General features: G+C 45.1%; 1 protein-coding gene across 2 annotated transcripts; it reads left to right on the top strand.

Annotated features, from left to right (window-relative positions):
- Window positions 1–408: 408 nt before the first annotated feature.
- CCNF (cyclin F) lies at window positions 409–21,740 on the top strand. Of its 2 annotated transcripts, none has more exons than XM_040439961.1 (17): window positions 409–528; window positions 6,188–6,342; window positions 6,471–6,577; window positions 7,516–7,583; window positions 9,134–9,348; window positions 9,844–9,897; window positions 10,886–10,990; window positions 11,132–11,209; window positions 11,308–11,456; window positions 12,136–12,300; window positions 12,394–12,517; window positions 13,960–14,140; window positions 14,670–14,757; window positions 14,962–15,061; window positions 18,395–18,525; window positions 19,993–20,165; window positions 21,317–21,740. In XM_040439961.1, the coding sequence occupies exons 1-17, from the start codon at window positions 516–518 to the stop codon at window positions 21,682–21,684; spliced, it is 2,274 nt and encodes a 757-aa protein (XP_040295895.1). In that variant the 5' UTR covers window positions 409–515; the 3' UTR covers window positions 21,685–21,740. The 2 variants fall into 2 exon arrangements, with proteins under 2 accessions (XP_040295895.1, XP_040295894.1); XM_040439960.1 differs by having other exon boundaries at window positions 18,392–18,525.
- The last annotated feature ends 355 nt before the right edge of the window (window positions 21,741–22,095 follow it).

Genomic DNA, 22,095 nt, shown 5'->3' with positions numbered 1-22,095 from the left:
GTGATAAAAGGCTCGTTCCTTACTGGTCAATCAGGGAAAGGAAATCGAATCGGTAAAGGACATGACTAGTAAGGGCAGGAGGCGGTCAGTTGGATGTAACCGCTTCAAAATGAGAACGGAAGGGTTGCTAATAAATAGACCTATATTTCTATGTTTACCCTGAGATAAATGTCAAAAAAACCGAAGAATCTCCGAACTCGCCAGAGGGACTGTTTTTATGGTAACAAAAGTCGACGCTAATTGGTTGGATTTGATATGGATTCCTGAAAACGTATTGGCTGTAGGGGGAGGTGTGGGCGTGGTTATCTGGGTCCCTCTTTACCATAGGGTGGGCGGGATCTCGATACTCTAGTGGGCGGGGATGGTGGCGTGAAGTGAATGGGAAGAAGTTGGAGGGCGTGGTTTTAGGAATGGGGGAAGCGCGGCCCAGCTTCTAACCCACACCGAAGTTTGACTGCTGCGCCTGGCGGCTGTCCTGTACCCCTGCTCGGCCATCTACCTCATTCACTGCCGGAATGAAGGGAGGCGGTAAGTGCATCCTGGTACTCAAAGCCTCACACATGGACTAACCCTTGAAATCTGCCATGCATCAGGCTGAAGCAACCTGTTGCTGTGGCACTACAAGTCCCAGCCTGGCCTATAGATAGCCGCAGCCTTTATGATGCCAGTTTATCCCTAGCGGCTGAGGAGCAACCGCTTCCCTAGACTTTGATTCATCCAAAGCTCTATTTGTAGACTACCATGGTCAGGATGAGGGTATACCTCTCATTGTACAGAAATATAGTCCTGTAATCAATCGGTTACACGTAGGATTCGAACACTTGTTGTGGTCATCCGCTGGGAATCCACCGCGATCGTACTGGTTAGGGGTCACCTGTTTGGGCCCTTGGGCACGGCGGTGATCCTTTCAGGTCACTTTTGTAAGCAATTCAGTGCTGGAATTCTTGTATGTCGGTGTAAAGTCTGGTGATCCCTGCCCCAATGAGCTGCTACTTCCTGCTCTCTGGATTTTAAATCTCCCTCCAAAGTTAGTTGAGAGTTTAGGAGGGGGAGCCCCCCACCCCCCTGGTGTGTGAAATACCTCCGTATTACTTACACTCGACTTGTGTGGATCTGGGTTGGGGGTTCATGTATGGTTTTTTTTTTTTATGTATTCATTTTGTTTTTATCTTTTGATTTGTTACATTTTTTATTTAATTTTTTTGAATAGGCTACTTAATTATTTTTTTTTTAAATTAAATTGTCTCCAAATGGCCCCTAAATTATGTTTACAATTCTTGTCCAGCCTGACTTTTACCTATTACTTTTATGAAATATTCAATATATTTATGTAGTCTTTTATATTGGTTTGTATTGTGTGTCTACTATGTATTGATATAGCCGTCATGTATGATTATTATTAATTTTTTATCTATTTGTACACTTGTATATACAATTTAAGAGAGTTTACAGGCAATGCTGAGAGTTGTACTTTAAAAAGCAGATGCTGTAGACAGTAGTTGTATTATACGTTAATTAGTATTTTGATATATAATTGCATTTGTGCCTCTTTCTGTGCCTTTAGCATACAGTGATATATAGACCCTCTCATGCTATCAATATCCCCCCTCCCTCCAATGGTGCAGGCTTTCATCAGATTGTCTTACAGTATGTGGATTTAAACCAGGGCTGTGTCATTGCCATTTCAATAGTGTTGTGAATTCCCCCAATTATCATGTGTATTTGATGGGTAGACTAATTGTTTGTGTGACTGGTGGGACGGGCGGGTGAGGGTTTGAAAATCAACTTCCAGCAGCAGCAGCCGGCCATGCCTATAGGGGGAGGGAGCTCTGCTCATTGATCAGGGCTGGTTTCCTGCAAGGGGTTAAGTTCCTGTAATAATGTCACCGCTTTTGCAGCTTTTATTTTAACCCTCTCATACATTCTTTAGAGAGGATGATTGGTATTGTAGTAGTGCACTATGGAGTATGTATCCTTGAGTCTCCCTGCAGGACTTACAATATCACAATTCCCATCATCTCCTCTAAATAAGGTTCTTATGTTACTGCATCCTATATAAGGCGTAACAACTCTGTATACGTAGAGCGTAGGGGAACCATGGCCTAGTCGGCCCTGACCAATGAGCTGAGCTCGGTCCGTACGGTTGTCACCTAGCTATCCCGAATGGCGAATTACTCCACAAACCAAGAACGTTGGTGTTTAAAGGGGTTTTCCGAGATTTTGATATTGATGGCCTGTCCTCGGGATAGGTCGTCCAATATCGGATTGGCGGGGGTCAACACCCGATCAGCTGTTTGAAAAGGCCGCAGCGCTCACTCTTCCTAGGTCATGTGATGCCACGTTCATCGGTCACGTGGCCTAGGCGCAGCTCAGTCCCGTTCAAGTGAATGGGGTTGAGCTGCAACACCAAGCACAGCCACTATACAATGGACGGCGCTGTGCTTGGCAAGCTCAACAGCGGAGGTGTAGGGTGTGTGGCCTCTGTCAAACTGATATTGACAATCTATGTCCAAATCTTGGAAAACCCCCTTTAAACGTTACATAAATGGCCACTAAGCCTATAAAGATGTAATCATTGTTGCATGCTTTGCTGAGTAATTTGCCCTTCAGGATCCTAGGAAAGCTGGGTGACAACCCTACTGACTGAGCCGAATTGTTGTCGACTTGGCAGAAAAGAACTCGGGCCCCCGAGACTGACATTGATGCATGTCACATTCCAGTAGTGGACGGCACAGATTCCAGTGTGGAGATGCATCAAAACTGGTGCAAAGACGTGGGGCAGTTGCTCACAGCAATCTGGTTGGGTGCTATGGGCTTCTGCGTTGCTCTTTGCACCAGATCGCCTCCCAAATGTCTTCTGCGGCCACCGATTTGTGCTTGGCTGCCATATTTTAAAGGGTTTTTTGGGTATTAAAGTGGTTTTCCGAGAGGGCCATTTTATTTTTTTACTGATGACCTGTACTCTGGGTAGTTCATCAGTTTCTGATCAATGGGGGTTCAACACCTGATCAGTGGGGGTCCAGCTTCTCTCTGCTCGCCAAGCACAGTGCTGTACATTGTATAGGAGCAGAGAGCCCCATAGACGTGAGTGGGGCCATGTGACCGATGAACGTGACGTCACTGGCCTAGGGAAAGCTGCGAGAACCTGTGGCGCCACTGCCTTCTCAAACAGCTGGTCGGCGGGGGTCCCGGGTGTTGAACTCCCACCGATCAGATACTTATGACCTGTCCAGAGGATGGGGTTACAGTAAAAAAAAAAAAAACTCTTGGAAAAAACCTTTTAATGATGATGTATTCCTAGGATAGGCTATGAATATCGGATTGGAGGCCACCTGACTCCTGGCCCCTCTGCTGATCAGCCATTGGAATAACACTGCTGCTGCTTATTGGGCCTATGATGTCATGTCCATTGGTCGCACGGCTTTGGCGCAGCTCAATCCAAAAGTGAAAGGGATCGTGACGCATTACCGAGCACAACCACTACACAATGTAGGGCGCTGTGCTTGGTATACTATGACGAGGCCGCAGCTCTCATCGGAACGCCCCCGTTTCTTTCAGACAGCTGATTGTCAGGGGGGTGCTAGGAGTCTCCATCCGATCGGGTATTGATGACCTACCTTGTTTCATATGCCTTAGTAGGGACTCCTTAGGGCGTATAGAGATGGAGCTAAACAAACACCGCAATATCAGATGTAGCCCTCCCACTAATATATAGCAATACGCAGAACAGGAAGTTCTGCTTGGGAATCCCCTGCGACCTCCATATTATGTATCTCTATTCAAACCTGTTGTAATATGGCTGACAGATATAAGCGAGCTCCATAAGGCTTGCATTCTGACTGTGCATTTGAAAAATAAGCACGCACAAATGCAAACCTGTAAAGGCATCCAAAACCGCATGTGCTGCTTGTATGCCGCACTGTCTGAATATACATCAAGTACATTTTCATTGAATTTCCTTAATACGGATGCCTGTAACTGACAACATATGGTCCTGACAATAGATGCACTTGGCTCATTTCACTGTCAGCTCCCAACTGTCTTCTACAGCAGTGGTCTCCGGCTGATGCAAAACTACAACTCCCAGCATGCCAGGAGTTGTCATTTTGAAACAGATTAGTTGCCTAACAGACCCACAATCAGATTCCACCTTTCATTTTCCAGAGGAGCTCTGAAAAATGAAAGGCAGAATCTGATTGGTTGCTATGGGCAACTAAGTCAGCTTTCCTTTACACCAGTTTCGATAAATATCCACCATTGTCCTCGGCCGGTGACAGTTGCATTGGGGGAGCAGTTAAAGGGGTTGTCTCACTTCAGCAAATGACATTTATCATGTAGAGAAAGTTAATACAAGGCACTTACTAATGTATTGTGATTGTCCATATTGTCTCCTTTGCCGGCTGGATTCATTTTTCCATCACATTATACACTGCTCATTTCCTTGGTTGCGACCACCCTGCAATCCAGCAGCAGCAGTGGTCATGCGTGCACTCTATAGGAAAAAGAGGCCTGCGCCCCCCTTTTTGCTAATGCGATTGTCACAGGCTGAGAACTAAATGTGACAATGGCTCAAAGCAGCGATATTAACGTTTTCGAGGGACGTTGCCATTACATCTCTAACAGACGTGGTATTACTCGCTTGCTGAGTGGGAGGCAGGTTGTCAATTTTTTCCTGTCAAAATCCAGAGAAATAATGGAGATGACGCTTGGGGACTGAAGGGGAATCATTGCTACACGGTTTACTCATTAATAAGTGAAGCAGTTACCATAGAAACCAATTGGGTCTTCACTTCCATTTTCCAGGGGCCTGAACGGTGGGTGACTGGTTGCTCCGGCCATGGCACCATTTTATCGTTGCACCAGTTTCAATATGTCACCCAGAGATATTAGTACCTTTCATTTTTGTTACTAGAGCCTTTTTTTTGTAAAAGTCACCTCAGTTAGTGCAGCCATATTGGTTGTCGCCTCTGGTTTAGCTTCTATAAAACCTGTGGTAAATTTATAATCTCGTCAGCATGGTCGGTCAGCGACGACGTGGCGGTGTATGAGAAGCGGACTTAAAGGCGACGACTAGTTACAGTTACCCTTCCTCTTGTCAGGTTGTCAAAAAAAGAAAGGAACTGAAATAGTGAGAAGTAATAGGGTGTTTTTTTGCAAAATTGCCACACGCAAAATAAAAAGCGCTGTATGTTTGCAGTGTGGGAATATACTCTTAAGGCTCTACAGCAGGGATCAGCAACCTTCGGCACTCCAGATGTTCTGAAACTACAACTCCCAGAATGCTCCATTCACTTCTATGGGAGTTTTGAGAATAGCTGAGCATATTTGCATGCTGGGAGTTGTAGTTTCACAGCAGCTGGAGTGCCGAAGGTTGCTGATCCCTGCTCTACAGGTTTTATACCCTTTATGTGAATGAGGGGGGGGGGGGGGGGGAACGTTCACTGACAGCAAGCAGAGATCTTATAAATGAGATGGTATCCGGTATACCAGGGATCAGCAACCTTAGGCACTCCAGTTGTTGTGATGCTATAACTCCCAGTATGAACACTTTCATGGCTGTTCTCAGAAGTCCCGTAGAAGTGAATGGAGCATGATGGGAGTTGTAGTTTCGCCTACAGTAAAACATTGCCTTGGTGTTCACAACTGAAAAAGGCGAGATAACAGGTCAGGGCATTGTGTGGAGGCAGCGAGATCGCTGATGTGTAGAGACGGGCCCACAGGAAGGGTCACGTTATGGGGCAGCTGTAGGATTTCTGCTCTTGGCTTCAAATTACAATGGAGGGAGAAGGACGGAGGGAGGGCCAGGGACTTGTCAGAGCATGACAGTAGCAGATTAGGAATTTACCGTAATTCCCTTTCTTACTCATTTACTTATAGTGCTTATTGGACTTGGTGGCTGACCCTGTAAAATTTGGCGACCCCCAAAATCCTCTACTCGTTAATACAATGGGAGAGGTTTATTAAAACCTGTGCAAAGGAAAACTGGCTTAGTTGCCCATAGAAACCAATCAGAATCCACCTTTTCATTTCTCAGAGCTCCTTTGGAAAATGAAAGATGGAATTTGATTGGTTGCTATGGGCGACTAAGCCATTTTTCCTAGTTTGCACCATTTTTGTTAAGTACCCCCATGTTTGTACTTTATAAGCTCGGGGTCCTGGCTCATTATACTACTTTCCTTCTTTACAGTCCTGCATTGCCGCTGCTCAAAATGTTTTGCAGCTCCTCCCAAACGGCGAGTGAAACGACGTCCGCGGCTCCTGACGCTGCTTGGCCTCCCGGAGGATGTCCTTCTCTATATCCTCGAGTGCCTTCCTGTCGTGGACATACAATCCATTCGCGATGTAAGGATTTATCCAATGTCATTCAGTTCCTTGCACAGTCGAGGGAGGGGGTTTGAGGCAGTGGATATAGAACGGAGGGGGTCTAGGACAGTGGGGGTCACATGTACTTACTGTCTTATCTCTTGCAGGTTCATCCTCACCTGAGGTCCTTGGTGGACACTCATTGTAGTGTATGGGCTCGAGCGTGCTTCCAAGATATATGGCCATCTTCGGAAAATCTGCATCTGTTTGAACGGTAAGATGACTTGCTCTTTAAATGAGCTGTGATTTGTCTATAAAAAGCTTTTATGCATTATGAAAATGCCGTGAACACAAAAGTGAGGGGGAAAAAAGCCCCAAAAAATACGCTGTTTGTATTGCATTTGCCTATTGACTTACAGCTGTCACCTGGTGGCAGCCATTTTGTGGAAAAAACCTGTGTGAGAAACAACCCTTAAAGAGCATCTGTCAGCAGATTTGTACCTATGAAACTGGCTGCCCTGTTGCATGAGCCTGTAGGTGTAACAGCAACGCCCCCATTGCTCCTAGAGGCTCATTTGCATATATTAAAACATCATTTTTTTCGCTGCGGGCTCCACAGCATTAGGGCTCATTCACAGGAACGTAAGTGCACGTCTGCACTACGGACCCATCGACTTGAATGCGTCTGTGATCTGCAAGATACAGCAAAAGATAGGATATGTCCTATCTTTTGCGGTGTGGAGGCACGGACCCGAAAGCCCATGGGCTTCCAATCCGTGCCTCCGCTCCGCAAAAGACGAGGCATGTCCTGTGTTTTGCCTTATCTTGCGGATGGACAGTCCCGTTCAAGTCAATGGGTCCCAGCACACAGTGCCAGTATATTGCGGACCCGCCGTTTGCGTCCCGTATTACGGGCAGGGAGCCTTTACTTTCATGTGCATGAGGCCTAACTGGCACAAAACCAGATTTTGCTGTAGATTTGCCACAGATTGGTATTGGCAACATAAATTGACATTCTGCTGAATTGAAATCTGGACTGCATGTCAAGTTAGATTTACATCCTGTTGTAGAAAAGTTTTGTGGTGTGTGTGGATGGATTTGTTTTTTTTTTTTTGTTTTTTTTTGTGCTGCTACCGGGATAGGCTGTAGATTTTAACATGCAGATATCCATTCATGTCTTGTTTTTCAAAAACTATACTGTCTTCTTATTAGGGCCTCAGAATGTGGAAATTTCGAAGCCTGTGTGAAGTTGGGAATTGCCTACTTGTACAACGAAGGCCGTAAGTTGCATTTCTTGTAGTTTTAGCTATTCGGTTCTAACTCCATTAAACGACTCACTAGGCCTTGTCCTTGGCAACCAATCAGAGCTCAGCTTTAATTCCTTAAAGGGGTTGTCCGGGTTCAGGGCTGAACCCGGACATACCCATAATTTGAGCATTGGAACAGTTCGTGCTCCGAGGCTCTCCCTTGCCCTCCGCAGGATCGCCCACGGCAAGGGCTCTTTTATTTACAATAACACACTGTCGGGGGGGACGCTTCTGCCCAGCAGTGTGTTAGGTGACGTCACCGGTTTTGATGGGCTGGCTTTAGCTCTGCCCTAGCCGTTTTACAGGCTAGGTCAGCGCTAAAGCCTGCCCATCAGTGCCGGTGACATCACCGGGCTCACTGCTGGGCGGAAGTCTCCGCCTGGCAGCCCTAACATCACCGGAACTCATAAAATGCCTTTGCCCTGCGCGATTCAGCGCAGGGCAAAGGAGAGCATCGGAGCATGAGCTTCTCCAATGCTCAAGTTAAGGGGGGGGGGTGCTGCCTGGGTGAAAATGGGGATATGGCCTGGTTCATCTCTGAACCCAGACAACCCCTTTTAAACTGCTCTGGATAAATGAAAGCTGCCCTCTGATTGGATGGTATAGGCAACAAGGCTAACTTTGCTGTCAGGTAGCTCCTTAGATGGAAGCTATCTGGGTTTTTTTTTTGTTTTGTTTTTTTAACACCTTCCCCTAGGTCAACAAACCAAAGTACCATGTGTTGCCTTTATGTACGTACGCCTATGCAGCTTGTTTTACAGCCCGTGCTTACATTAGTGATGTATTACATTAGACACACATGCATGTCTGCCACTCCATTCGACTGTGCAAGACTGCCGGAGATAGCGGACTACAAGTGCTTGGCGCTCTGGCAGCCCCATAAAGCTGAATGGAGCCGCAGTGTATGTATGTGACTGCTACTTCATTCAAACTGGGGAGCCCAGGTAGTCAGGCACCCACTGATTAAACACTTACCCTCTGGTTATGATAAGTTGTCATAATTGGACAACCCCCTTAAATCAGGAATTCTGAGCTATAGTGTTTTTTACTCTGGATAGGTCATCAGTTTCTGATCGGTGGGGGTCCGACACTCAAGACCCCTGCTGATCAATAGCACAGCACCGTCCATTGTGTAGTGGCTGTGCTTGATATCGCAACTCTGCCCCATTCACTTCAATAGGGGCTGAGCTGCGCCTAGGCCATGTGACCGATGAACGTAGACACATGGCATAGGAAAAGCTGAAGGCCGCGGCGTCGCCGCGAGTGCTGGTGCCTTCTCAAACAGATGAACACAGGGATCCCGAGTGTTGGACCCCCACCGATCAAATACTGATCACCTATCCAGAGGATACGTCATCAGTAAGGGGGAAAAAAAAAAACATTGCCAGATTATGAGACTTTTTAGATTTTCTTCTATGGCAGATTAAAGGAATTTTGCTGTGTATTTCAGATTGCAAATTCAAGGCTGCAGTCTACAATAATAAAACTGGTTTGCAGTCATCCATTTTGATTTGTGGTTTCAGTGTCTATGTCCGATGACGGTCGGGCTGAAGTGAACGGATTAAAAGCCTCGCGTTTCTTCAGTTTGACGGAAAGGCTGAACTCTGGGGCAGGCCCCTTTGTTTGGTTGTTTATTCGCCCGCCTTGGTCTACCTCAGGAAGCTGCTGTAAGGCTGTGGTGTTTGACAGCTTGAAGGAGGAATGCCAGGGTGACTCCAAGGAAGAGGTTGTGATGGGGGTAAGCAGTCGGAGAATAAAATTGGGAAACCTTTGGAGCCCATGCCTACTTTTTATTATCAGGGGCCACATCTGAAGCCTTCCTACAAACTGTACATTGTGTTGTGTCATGGAGCATTTTATAATGTTGCCTAAGACTAGAGCTACATGGCAACTTCTGGTCGCCTTTAAATAATGGGGAAAATTATGACATCCTAGATCAGCAACCTTCGGCACTTCAGCTGTTGTGAAACTACAATTCCCAGCATGCGCCATTCATTTCTATGAGAGTTCTGAGAAAAGCAGAGCAAGTATGCATGCTGGGAGTTGTAGTTTCACAACAGCTGTAGTGCCAGAGGTTGCCTGCTCCTGTCCTAGATGATGGTTGGTAAGGTCAACCGTATTTCATTGCATGATCATAGCCTCATAGTTGCAAGAAATATTTGTCATTTCTATAGGCATTCCCTCTTATGTTAGTTTAATACTTGTTTTTTTCTTTTTTTCCCCCAATATTAAGCCTCTCCGAGGATCTTTACAGTATTGTTTGGCCAAGGTGCTAAGCTTGTTTGAGGTAAGTTCTCTACTGCATGTACAGAGCTGATAAATGGCGGAATATCCCATATATTAGATTATTGGCCATTTGTAAAAATAAAGAATTGACTTAGAGGAGGAATCCTCCAAAAGCACATTTTTAAGGCCTCATTTTGCAGATATGCCATCCGTGTTGCTTCCGCATACTTTGCAGACCCGTTCACTTCAATGGGTCCGTGGTCGCCAATTTGTGGCCAGGTATAGGACAAGTTCTACCTTTTTGTGCAACGGACATGAGGATGCAGAAAGAACACAGATCATCCGTCTGCTTTCCACATGTATTCTGTCTTTTTGCGCAAGTTGTCCGTGGACCACGGACCCATTGAAGTCAATGGGTGCACAAAAAAAATCAGATTTTTGCCTCCGTAATTTGCAGATAGTTGTGTGCCACTCTGGGGCTGCTAGGTTCATGTAATGTATCAGGGACGATTTACAATTTCGCTCTTTTTCTGCAAATGTACAGACTATATGTTCTCCCTGACCGCGCTCTGCAGATTATGTTATTAAAGGGGTTATCCAGAAATTAAGATTGATTGCCCTATCATCAGGATAGGTGCTTGGAAAGCTGCCGGGAGTGCCACAGGTTCCTGAAATAGCTAATAGGCAAGGGTGCTGGGACTCGAACCCCTGCCGATGTGACAGTGATGACCTGTCCTGCAGATGGGTCATTTTTATTTCCTGGCTAACCCCTTTAAGGCCACCATACACATTGGTGTATTGTAGGCCCGAACCTCTGTAAGGGGAGCTCCTGAGCATGTCGGGGGAGAGAAAAATTGGGCAAAGTGAATATCTTCACCCGATTCTTGTTTTTGGGGAAGTCAGGAGAGCTGTCATACGATCATTCACTGACCGCTATTAATTATATAACGACCGCTTTAGTACAGAGCACTTTTATGTAAAATGCTTATTACAAACCATTGAGTGTGGTCTTTGTAGTAAAACCGCTTTCGTTCTGTGCCCCCTTTCAGGATGAAGAGAAGAAGAGGGAAGCTTTAGGATTTCTAGAAGCTTCGGCCTCTCATGGCTGCCTGCACAGCTCCTTCCTCTTGTGGGAATCGAAGCAGAAATCTGCAGTGAGTTTAATTGGGTTTTTGCTTGATGTCACATGAAATTATATTATCCTGCCTTTGAGTCAGGACACTGGCACCATCTCTGGCAGCATCAAATGTGTGTTAGATGTATTCGCTGGTAATCCACTTATTTTGCATTCTTAGTTATCTGACCCCGGAAGATACCTACAGAGCCTGCGGCAGTTGCGAGATTATGCGGCGCGGGGTTGCTGGGATGCACAGGTGAGAGTATGTCTGATGATTTAGGTTAATGTGGATTTCGTGCCATGTATCTTAAGATTTTTGCTAAGCCCAAGTATCAACGTTCTTTCCTTCCATAGATTTCTCTGGCTAAATCCTGTGGGCAAAAAAGTCAGTTTGGCCAGGAGCGGACAACCTCTGACCTTGTATCTCAAGTCTTTCAGTCATCTTTCCCCATCAACAAAGCTAGCATCTTCACCAAGCAAAAGGGCATGAATGACACTATGCGGTAAGTACTAGATGCCACCCAGTTTCCAAAACTGGTCAGTGAGGGGCAGACTTCTGGCACCCCCACCCATCAGCTGTGATGCTACATCCATCGGCAACATGGCCTTTCTGCACCTCTCTCTCTCTTAGGCTACATTCACATAACTGTAAGTGTTTTGCGGTCCGAAAAATTGCGGATATGCAAAACACGGTTACCGGACTTGTGTGTTCCGCATTTTGTGGACCGCACATGGCCGGTGCTATATAGAAAACTGCTATTCTTGTACCCAATTGGGGACAAGAATAGGACATGCTTTATATTTGAACTACAGATGCGGACAGCACACGGTACATTAAAATGAATGGGTCCACACCTGTTCCGCAAAATTGTGGAACGGATGCGGACTCATTCATACGGTCTTGTAAATGTACCCTTATTCAAGTGAATGGGATTTTGCTGAGAGTTTAAACTCGCCCCATCCATCATATTGATGACCTAGTTTCACCCTGTATGATACAGCAGAACTGAATTCATATTTCCGCTTTTTGGTACTAGAAACGGTCAACAAGCTTGTCAACAGACCCCCCCCCCCCCCCAGCAGCTTAGCGGAGCTCTCGCAATGCAATGGGTCAGTTGTTGTTTTTTTATCATCGGATTACTATCCACTCCCTTATGGACTACTGTTACACATCTCTTCCAGGTACATCCTAATAGACTGGCTGGTAGAAGTGGCTACAATGAAAGACTTCTCCAGTCTCTGCTTGCACATGACTGTAGGTCTGGTAGATCGATACTTGAAGCTACGTACAGTTCCGCGCGCTCGTCTCCAACTTGTGGGCATTGCCTGTATGGTGATCTGCACCCGGTAAGGGCTCCTGGCCAAAAATTCATGTTGGACTAGTTATATGATCTACTGTATATCATTACCCCGATTCTAATGTCTTATCTCCTTTCCCAGATTTATTAGCAAGGAGATCCTGACAATCCGTGAAGCCGTATGGCTTACCGATAACACTTATAAATATGAGGATCTGGTACGGATGATGGGAGAGATTATATCTGCGTTGGAAGGAAAAATAAGGGTAGGTTACTTACACAGTTTATTTAAAAATGTTACACCATCAATCTTGCTTTCCTTCTCGTGGTCATTCTCACTCAGGCTTGCTTACGCTCTCTTAGGCCTAGTTCACACTTCATTGATTTGGTCAGTGATTGTGAGCCAAAAGCAGTAATAAAAACCTACTCAGGCCTTGTATATCATGTTATTGTGTGCAAGGTTTATCAATGTAATCTTATCATATATAAGTTGATTTAATTAACTGGGGCTTAGGCCTCATGCACACGACAGTTGTTTTTTGCGTCCCCAAATTGTGCATCCGCAAAAAAATGGATGCGGCATCCGTTTTTTTTCCACTGATCCCTTGTAATAAATGCCTATCCTTGTCCGCAAATATGAAAAAAGTAGGACATGCACTATTTTTTTTTTTTTTTTTTTTTTTTGCTGAAGGGAAACACTGACGCGGAACACAAACGGATGAACTATCAGCATTTTTTTCCCTGACCCATAGAAATGATTGTGTCCCCATCCTATCTGCAAAAAAAAAAAAAACGGAACGGAGGCCGAGAAAAACAACTGTCGTGTGCATGAGGCCTTAAAACATTATCTCCCTCCATTCTCTGTGTGGCACTAGGCACAACTACCAAAGGCGAATTTACCCTGCCCGACTGAGCAGGCAATTATTGGGAAGGGACCATTTCTTCCTGATAATTGCCTGCTTGCCAGTGGAGGTAAAGAGCTGCATTTACATGGAGCGATTACCTCTGCTCTATGGCGACACATGATGGTTACTACAGTCGCTCATCCTTTGTTTCTGGGCTGCAGATCCCTATTTACACAGCACAATGTGTTGCCCAGAAATGATGATTTAATCTGCTGCATGAACAATTATTTCACCCGATGAACGAGCGTTTGCCCATTCTTCGGGTGATCGACAGCACATTTACACAGGCCTGTTATCTGGAACAAGCGCTCGTACTAATGTTCGTTCCCAATAATCGACCAGACAGTTGTGCAGTGTAAATCTTCCTTAAAGGGATTGTCTCATCAGATAATGGGGGCATATCACTAGGATATGCTCCCATTGTCTTATAGTTGCAGGTCCCACCTCTGCGACCTGAACCTATGTCAAAAACAGAGCCCAAAAAGTGGTGATGGGGGGGCTCTGTGCATGCGCAGCAGCCTTCTATTCATTTTCATTGACACTGGTTAGGCTATTTCCGTCGGGCCCATAGAAGTGAATGGGAGTGGTGGGCGGTCATGTGCGGTGTGCTCCCTATAATTTCTATGGGAGAGATGGGGCACTTAGCACACAGTGACATGTGTTTTGTGCGACAAAAAGGGTACGACTACACTGCCTCCAGACATTTTATTTTATTTTTGTAATGATAGTCAATCAGTGTGCCGCTTTGTTCTTTGTCTGTGCCTCTACATGCAAATCCATCTTCTCTGTTTCACACTTTGCAGATGCCCACGGTTATCGACTACAAGGACGTCCTTTCCCACCACATCTCATTAGACCGAGGCACCCTGCACCTTTGCAGCTACATTTCCGAGCTGTCACTGCTGTTCACAGAACTTTCTGTGTATTCTCCAGCCCAGCTAGCTGCCGGCGCGCTGCTGCTAGCGAGGATCCTGCACAAACAAGGTGGGTCCATCGCTGTAATAGATTCAGTCAGAGTCTGAGATTATTAAAAGAGCAATTCCAGCTTTGTGTGACGCAAGTTATGAAGGGACCATTAAAATGCAATAAAAATCAATTTTCATAAGTTCATGGTAAATTATAACTTTAGTTCTACATATATACTTTACAGCCAGGCCATAGATGCAGACTTGATCACGGTGTAAATCCTTGCTAGATCCTGTGGCTAGTAAGAAAAATATCTGAATCTTGCAAGCCAAGGTGCAATGCGGCACTGCAATTACTTTCCATAGATTCCAATGGAATTGATCAAAGTGTGATCAGACCATACAGTAACTTCGAATGTCATAGAAATGGGCAAAAAAATATGAATAACATACGGGTTTCTTATTAAACCATAATATGTAGATTTTGGTAAATTGATCAGACTTTAGCCATGTTTGGTATTTCTATATAGAAATGTTGACTATATTATAATGTCCTATATCATTGCATAGGTTTCTGATTTACATTACATAATTCCTCTTTTCTACAGCACTTCCATGGCCAGCTCAGCTGGTAGAGTGTACGGGTTTCACCCTGGAACATTTGACCCCCTGTGTGCTGCTTCTGCATAAGAAATGGTAAGCAAGCCCTTTAAACCTCTCTGGAGAATGTTTGTTTGCTAACTGAGGCGTGAGTCACTTCTTGGCTCGCCTCCCATACACTACACTACTAAGGCTGATCTGTAGAATGACTAATCCCTGGGCTGCTGGTGTTGAATACAAACCAGACAGTGGAGATGTACAGCACACCGTTTCACACCTTTTTTTTTTTTTTTTTTGCAGTTTCCACGATGATGCACCAAAAGATTACCGGCAAGTGTCTCTGACTGCTGTGAAGCAGAGGTTTCAGAATGACCTCTATGGCAATATTAGTGAAGAAAAGGTGAGACCTTATATTTTGACAGTTGTAATGAAAACTTTCCTGTGCGCTGCAGTCTTAGGGCTCATGCACACGAACGTATTTTCTTTGCATGTCCGTTCCCTTTCTTTTTTTTCGGACTGTATGTGGAACCATTCACTTCAATGGGTCGGCAAAAAAAAAAACGGAAGTTACTCCGTGTGCATTCTGTTTCCGTATTTCCGTTCCGCAAAAATATAGAACATGTCCTATTATTGTCCGCATTACGGACCAGGATAGTACTGTTCTATGAAGCGCCAGCTGTTCCGTTCCGCAAAATACGGAATGCACACCGGCGTTATCTGTATTTTTTGCGGACCACAAAATACATACGGTTGTGTGCATTAGCCCTTACATTCATGTGTCATGCGTGAGCCTTCCTTTATTTGTCTTCCTGTGAAGGCCATCTTCACTGTTTTGTGTATACAACCCCTATGCAGACTTGGCTGCAGATTACAAGACTAGTCTAAAGGCTGTATTGGACATTGTGATCCTGTAGGTGATTGTTGGGAGGCAATCACCTGCTCGCTAGAGGAGGAGGCTGCTGCTACTACATGCAGCGGTCTCCTTCTCAGCATGGGGACGAGCGAACGCTAATGCCATCGCTCGCCCCCATACTGAATCATTGTTTGCCGGCAGCAGATTGTGATTAGACAGCACGATTTGCTGCCAGCAAACAATGATTTTTAAACCTGTTGAAAGATTCCAATTGCTCGTTCATCAGATACTTAGTAGCAGTATTGGGGTACTTTCACACTTGCGGCAGAGGATTCCGGCAGGCATTTGTCAGACTGATGCGGATCCGTCTGACAAATGCATTGAAATACTGGATCCGTCTCTCCTGGTGTCATCCGGAAGAAACTGATCCGGTATTTATTTTTATTTTTTGCATTTTTAAAGGTCTGCGCAGACCGGAAAACACTTAATGCAGGATCCCGCACTAATACAGTTCAATGGAATTTAATGCCGGATCCAGCAAGTGTTGATGATTTTTGGCCGGAGAGAAAACTGCAGCATTCTGCGGTGTTTTCTCCGGCCAAAAAACATGAGGGACTGAACTGATGCATCCTGAACGGATCGCTCTCCATTCAGAATGCATTAGTATAAAACTGATCAGTTTTTTTCCGGTATTGAGCTCCTGTGACGAAACTCAATGCTGGAAAAGAAAAATGCTAGTGTGAAAGTACCCTTAGGGTAAATGCACACGTTCAGGATTTATGTGCAGTCACTCTGCATCAATTGGTGCGGATTTTACTCTCCCCATTGAAGTGAATGAAAAAATCCGGTCAGGAAAAATAAAATAAAATTGACATGCTGTGGATTTTAAAATCCGCAGTGTATTAAAAAAAAATCTGCATTGTGTGCTTGAGAATTTCAAAATTCTCATCGAATACAACATACATAACCTGCGGTGCAGATCTTCCGCATGCAATTCTTAGCTTTACACTGCCACATTATCTCTAACAAGTGTTCCTGCGAACGCTCGGGAACTGCCTGATAATCGCCCAGTGTAATACAGGCTTAACGCTGCAGTGTTACTGCACTCCCTTTGCCTCCTGTTTATGCTCACCTACAGACAGAAGAGGAGGAAGGGAGTAACAGCAGCAAATCCAACTACACAGGGTTTATTTCCAGTCTGTAACTGCAAAATTAGGTCTGCTTACTAGCTGTATACAAAAAAATATGGTACAATTATAATCAAGGCTTTTTGCTCAATTTTGAGTGGATCATTTATTCCAATGGCTAAGCGCCATGGCTGGTCATGCACATTTGTACAACCACTGCATTTAAAGGGGTTCACCAATCAGACCATCCATATTAAAGGGAGTCTGTCACCTCCATATGGCCATATACAGCGCTTACATGGCTCTGTAGCACACCTACACAGGATTGTAACGGTACCTTTGTTCTTTTCTTTAGACTTGCATCAGCAGGAAAAACTAAGTTTAATTCATATGCAAATGAGCACTGGCAAGTGCCCAGGGGCGGCGTTCAGTGTGTAGGTGCCCAGGGGCGGCGTTCAGTGTGTAGGTGCCCAGGCTGCTCTGCCTTCTTTTCACTTTACTCCTCCCCAGCCTCTTCCTTTGCCCGCCCTCTGTCTCTTGCCTCATTGATAGGGCAAAGGCAGAGGGTGGGGAGGAGTAAAGTGAAAAGAAGGCAGAGCAGCCTGGGCACCTACACACTGAACGCCGCCCCTGGGCACCTACACACTGAACGCCGACCCTGGACACCTACACACTGAACGCCGCCCCTGGGCACTTGCCAGGGCTCATTTGCATATGAATTAAACTTCGTTTTTCCTGCTGATGCAAGTCTAAAGAAAAGAACAAAGGTACCGTTACAATCCTGTGTAGGTGTGCTACAGAGCCATGTAAGCACTGTATATGGCCATATGGAGGTGACAGACTCCCTTTAAGTTTAGGGGCGGGGGGGCTTGCGACTCTTGGCGCACGCTCAAGTGAGTGCTGCAGCCTCTTGAATAATTACATCAGTCTGTACGATGTTCGAATTTGGAACGCCGTATTTTTCATGGCAGCTGTCCTACGTATTGCAGCATATTGTCCCATTCAAGTGTAAAAGTGCTTTAAATAAAAAAAAAAGTATGTATGTATATATACAATGTCACAGTGACGTATCAAAGGTTTTGATCTGTGGGGTCTCAGTGCTGAGATCACAGCCAAGAATTAAAACGAGAGAAACGAAGCGCTCACACAGAACGCAGTCTCTCCTGGCTGCTGGAGACGGGCTCATAGACTTTCTCGAACTGGTCTTTAGCATTGAAGAGATCCACCACTCATGGCTTCTTTCTCCTGGGGTCTCAGGACTCGGACCCCACTGATCAAATCCTTTGGTACGTCACTCTGACTTATCAAGTTTTTTTTATTTTTAAAGTACTGGTACACTTCAAGTGGCATTCTAAGTCTGAACATCATCATACAGAGCTGATCGTTGCGGGTTCAGAGAGTTGGATCCCCCCCTGATCTAATATGGATGACGTGTTCATCAATATTAGAAAGTTGGGTAAGTCCTATACATTCTAATGCTCTGGTTAATGCAAAACTACAGTCGCACAGGTCACGGCGCACAATACCTGTGTAGTTCTCCAAGTAAAATTTGAATTCAACCAGAATAGCTCTGCAGAACTCGTCAGAACAAACTTATGGGCTATGCTTTTTGTAGTGGACAATTTCAGAAAGTTTTTGCAGTGGCCCAGCTGACAGGCTGTGTGTTTAGCAGGTGCTGGATCACTGGCTGCTGGTCACTCTTCTGGGAGTGGGTGCTTGGCTCAGATAACAATCTGATTGCTGTTCTCAGCAGGTGATGGACTACAGCCAGCTGTGTGCCTTGCTTGGGGTGTCCCTCCAAGATGTAGAAAGCCCGGCATCCTCTCCTAGTTGCGCGGACATCCATCCCTTCCTGTGCTCACCTGCTGGGAACAAAACGAAAAGGTAACTTTCTAGAACAATTGCTTTCTATGACATATATGCTTTATTGATCCATCCAGTGATGATCTACCTTTTACAGACGACCTGTCGCCTCTCCTGACATGTCTGTTTTAGTAACTACTTGCATTTCCCGTGTAATAACCATTCTGGAGCAATTTTTATTTTTTTTATTTTTTTTTATTATTTATTCTGTGTCGTGCAATTCCTCTATTATTCCTGCAAGAAGTTTATGAATGAATTGCCAGCAGTCTGCAAAAAAGGTCTAAATTTGCCGTGCACAAATCTGTTCATACTGCTCGTTACGAATCCAATTCATTCATTACAGTAGTTTTACCCGTGGTAGAGGGGCTGTCCCTCAAACGCCGGTAAGTTGCGTTTTTCCCTATGCAATCAGAATAAAATGGCCTCGCTATAAAATCTTAATTTTGCGCATACGTCCTTACTGTGCGTAGCAGACTATATACTCATTAATGAATCCACACCCTGATTCTTAAGTGGTTGTGGCGCGCGACACAATCTCTGCTTTGGGCTCATTATTCGTGCATACGTCGCTACTCAATTACCACACGTGCACGAGATTAAGATTAACATTATTTTTTTCACGAGACGCATGCCCATTTTATTCTGATCACATAGGGAAAAATACATTTACTGGCGGTAGAAGGACAGTTCCTCCACCACAGGTAAGCTACTGTAATGAATTGAATCAGATTCGTACGTAGCTACACAAACCGATTGGCTCATCACTAGTCCAAATCTATACTGACTGTTTAGAAGTAGCCATGCCTGGTTGTATGAGATGTCTTGTTTTTTTTATTTATTATTCTTATGCGAAAATAAACTAATTAAACATTTAAAGGGGTTTTCCTCTAATACCCGCAGCCTGCCTCCTGAAACAGAAGATTCATACTTGCCTGCTCCCTGCCGTTCCTGTCCTCCTCTCTGCCTCTGTCCGTGTTCCAGTCCCCAAAATTTACATTCAGTGGTGCATGCGCATGGTCACGGAGTTCAGCCAGTTATTGGAAAACCCCTTTAAATATAAAAATGGCTTTAAAGGGAATCTGTCACCTAGTTTTACCCTATAGAGCTGCGGACCAGCACCGCCTGCATCCAGGAATCTCCTCCTTGCTCACAAAGTTACAGTGCCGTAATCTCACGATGCGCGAGCTAGTGCATGCACAGTGCCGGCAAAGTGTTTGTTCCCTTTGCTGGCATCAGCCTCAGTGAACGAACTGGACAAAGAAGTAAAAAACAAACAGCAGGTGGCGCTATACAGATACATTTTATTAAATAACTCTGAGGTTATACAAAATTTTTAATTACATGCAATTACATAAGTATTCAGATCCAGGTGCTGGTTTGAAAACTGTAGAATATTATTTGTAAACTCTTGGAGAACTCAAGTTTTCATCTTGTCTGCAAAAACACTAATTTCGTGCATTAATGTTTGACAATGCTTTTATTTCACAGACGCAGAGAAGATGGCTTACAAGAAGATCGGGGCAGTTTTGTGACCACTCCCACCGCTGAGCTGTCCAATCAAGAGGAAGCACTGCTCGGCGACTTCTTGGATTGGAGTCTCGATACTTCGTGTTCAGGCTATGAAGGTGACCGGGAGAGCGAAGGTGACCGGGAAGGAGACAGTGAGTGTATTAGATCTCCCTGTCAGCTTGTGTCTTATTTCATGGTCATCTATGTGTTGTCTCGGAAGACACAGCGCAGACACGAGATGACAGTTCTCGGCGTTTGTTCAGTTTGAATATGCGCTGCTTGGAGCCCAGCAGGAAAAATAATGAGCAAGCGCCGAGGCCTGAAGATACAGCGTAGACTGGAGAATACAGGTCTCTGCCTTAGGAGAGCCACAGGTACTAGGAGACTAGCCCTGTCATCAGGGGAAGGAACTGAAACTGAAGAGCATGTAACAAACTGGTGCTCCGAGGGCTCTGGCCGTAATCCAGTTAGGTCATTTGCATGTAAATAAAAATGCAGTTTTCCCAGAAATGCAGTTTTCCCAGTAATTGAGCCATGGATAGTCCTAATAAGGGTATCTGTTTTATCAGCATGATCTTCCCTACCAGGTTGCATGTTTGGTTTGATAGGGTTAATCATGCTGACTGATGCTCTTTAACAATGAGTAGATGATAACATGTCCCTTTTGTTAGGACCCCCCCCAGCTGCTTCTATAGGGAAACTTAGCAGTAAGTGTTCAGTCTCACTGCAGCGCCACCACAGGATAAATGAAGCATTACAGGGTGTGTATTCAAATCAGTGGGTTATCTGTGTAATGCAAGACAGGACAGGTCCTCCAGAGAGAGACATTCTTTCTAAGGGCTCATGCACACATGTGCCCGTATTGCAGACCACAAACAGTGGGTCCGCAATATACGGGCATTGGCCCTTTGCACTCTGTATCACGGATGCAGACCTATTGACTTGAATGGATCTGCAATTCTCAAAATATGGAGCACTTCTCTTGTGGATCACGAACACGTTCAAGTCAATGGGTCCACATACGCAAACGGCGTTCCCATGCATTGAGGACTATTTGCAGTCCGAAGCATGGAGCCCTCGTGTGCGGTAGCCCTAACCGCTCTTCACTCTAGCCAAGAGATGAGGATACTCAGAATCCCCTCTATTAACTCTGAATTGCCCAACTGGATCTATAAAATGTTTCCCCAAAAAAAAAAAAAAATCTCTTTGATCAGTTGTCAAATACAAACCTTATGAATAGAAGGACAAAATGATAAGGAGATCTCTGAATGTTTAGTAACAGTCCGTCTCTTCTTTCCTGTAGTCACTGCGCCCAGTGGAATTCTGGATCTCTCCCTCATCCATGCAGATCACACGCACTGCCATGACTCCAGCGATGAGGACACGACCAACGTCCCAGCAGTGCCAACAACCAAATCAAACCTCACCAGCCCTTTCTTAAAAATGGGCGCAGACAATAGTTCCGGCTACTCCTCAGTAAGCAGTGCGGGGAGCCCTACCTCATCTCCCAATGGTCCTCCCTGCACCCCGACACCAGGACTGTCCAGCAGCAAACTGGTTCCTATCCCTTTTCCCCAGCCAAGTCCATCAGATTTCAAAGCGGTCCGAAGACAAGTGAAAAGAAAGAACCAAGCGCAGCATAGCGATGAAAATGTGACAGATGCCTTGTAAATAGACCCCTCCTCACCCCCTGTACAAAGAAATATAGAAATATATATATTTTTGTCATTTAAAAGAGATGTTGTGGTGCAAGTCTTTTTTTTTTTTTCCTGTGCATGGGACTGAGCCGTAGACATCTAACACGTTTCCCCTTTTATTCTATGGTGCCTGTCTCCATCTGGGAATACTATATACCCATATGCCATACACACATTAGGGCCAGTTTTCTAGAAAGCCATTTAAAGGGATTTACCAGAGTACAAAACACATGGCTTCTTGCTTCCATCACAGCGCCACACCTGTCCATTGATGGAATTCGGCATTGCAGCTTCTCTGACATGAGTGAGGCTGAGCTGCAATACCATACACAACCTGTGGACAGGGGTGGTGCTGCTCATACCCAGCAAAGCCAGACACTGCCAG

Source organism: Bufo bufo, chromosome 7 (assembly GCF_905171765.1).
Source record: "Bufo bufo chromosome 7, aBufBuf1.1, whole genome shotgun sequence".
Classification (NCBI taxonomy): domain Eukaryota; kingdom Metazoa; phylum Chordata; class Amphibia; order Anura; family Bufonidae; genus Bufo; species Bufo bufo.
The sequence above is the reverse complement of the archived record's forward strand: the minus strand, read 5'-3'. Positions and strand labels throughout refer to the sequence as shown.

Bases quoted from the DNA above. Each gene is read 5' to 3' on its own strand.
- CCNF (XM_040439960.1), top strand. The intron at 6,578-7,515 runs GTAAGATGACTT...TCTTCTTATTAG, and splicing joins AATCTGCATCTGTTTGAACG to GGCCTCAGAATGTGGAAATT. The intron at 20,166-21,316 runs GTGAGTGTATTA...TCTTTCCTGTAG, and splicing joins AGGTGACCGGGAAGGAGACA to TCACTGCGCCCAGTGGAATT.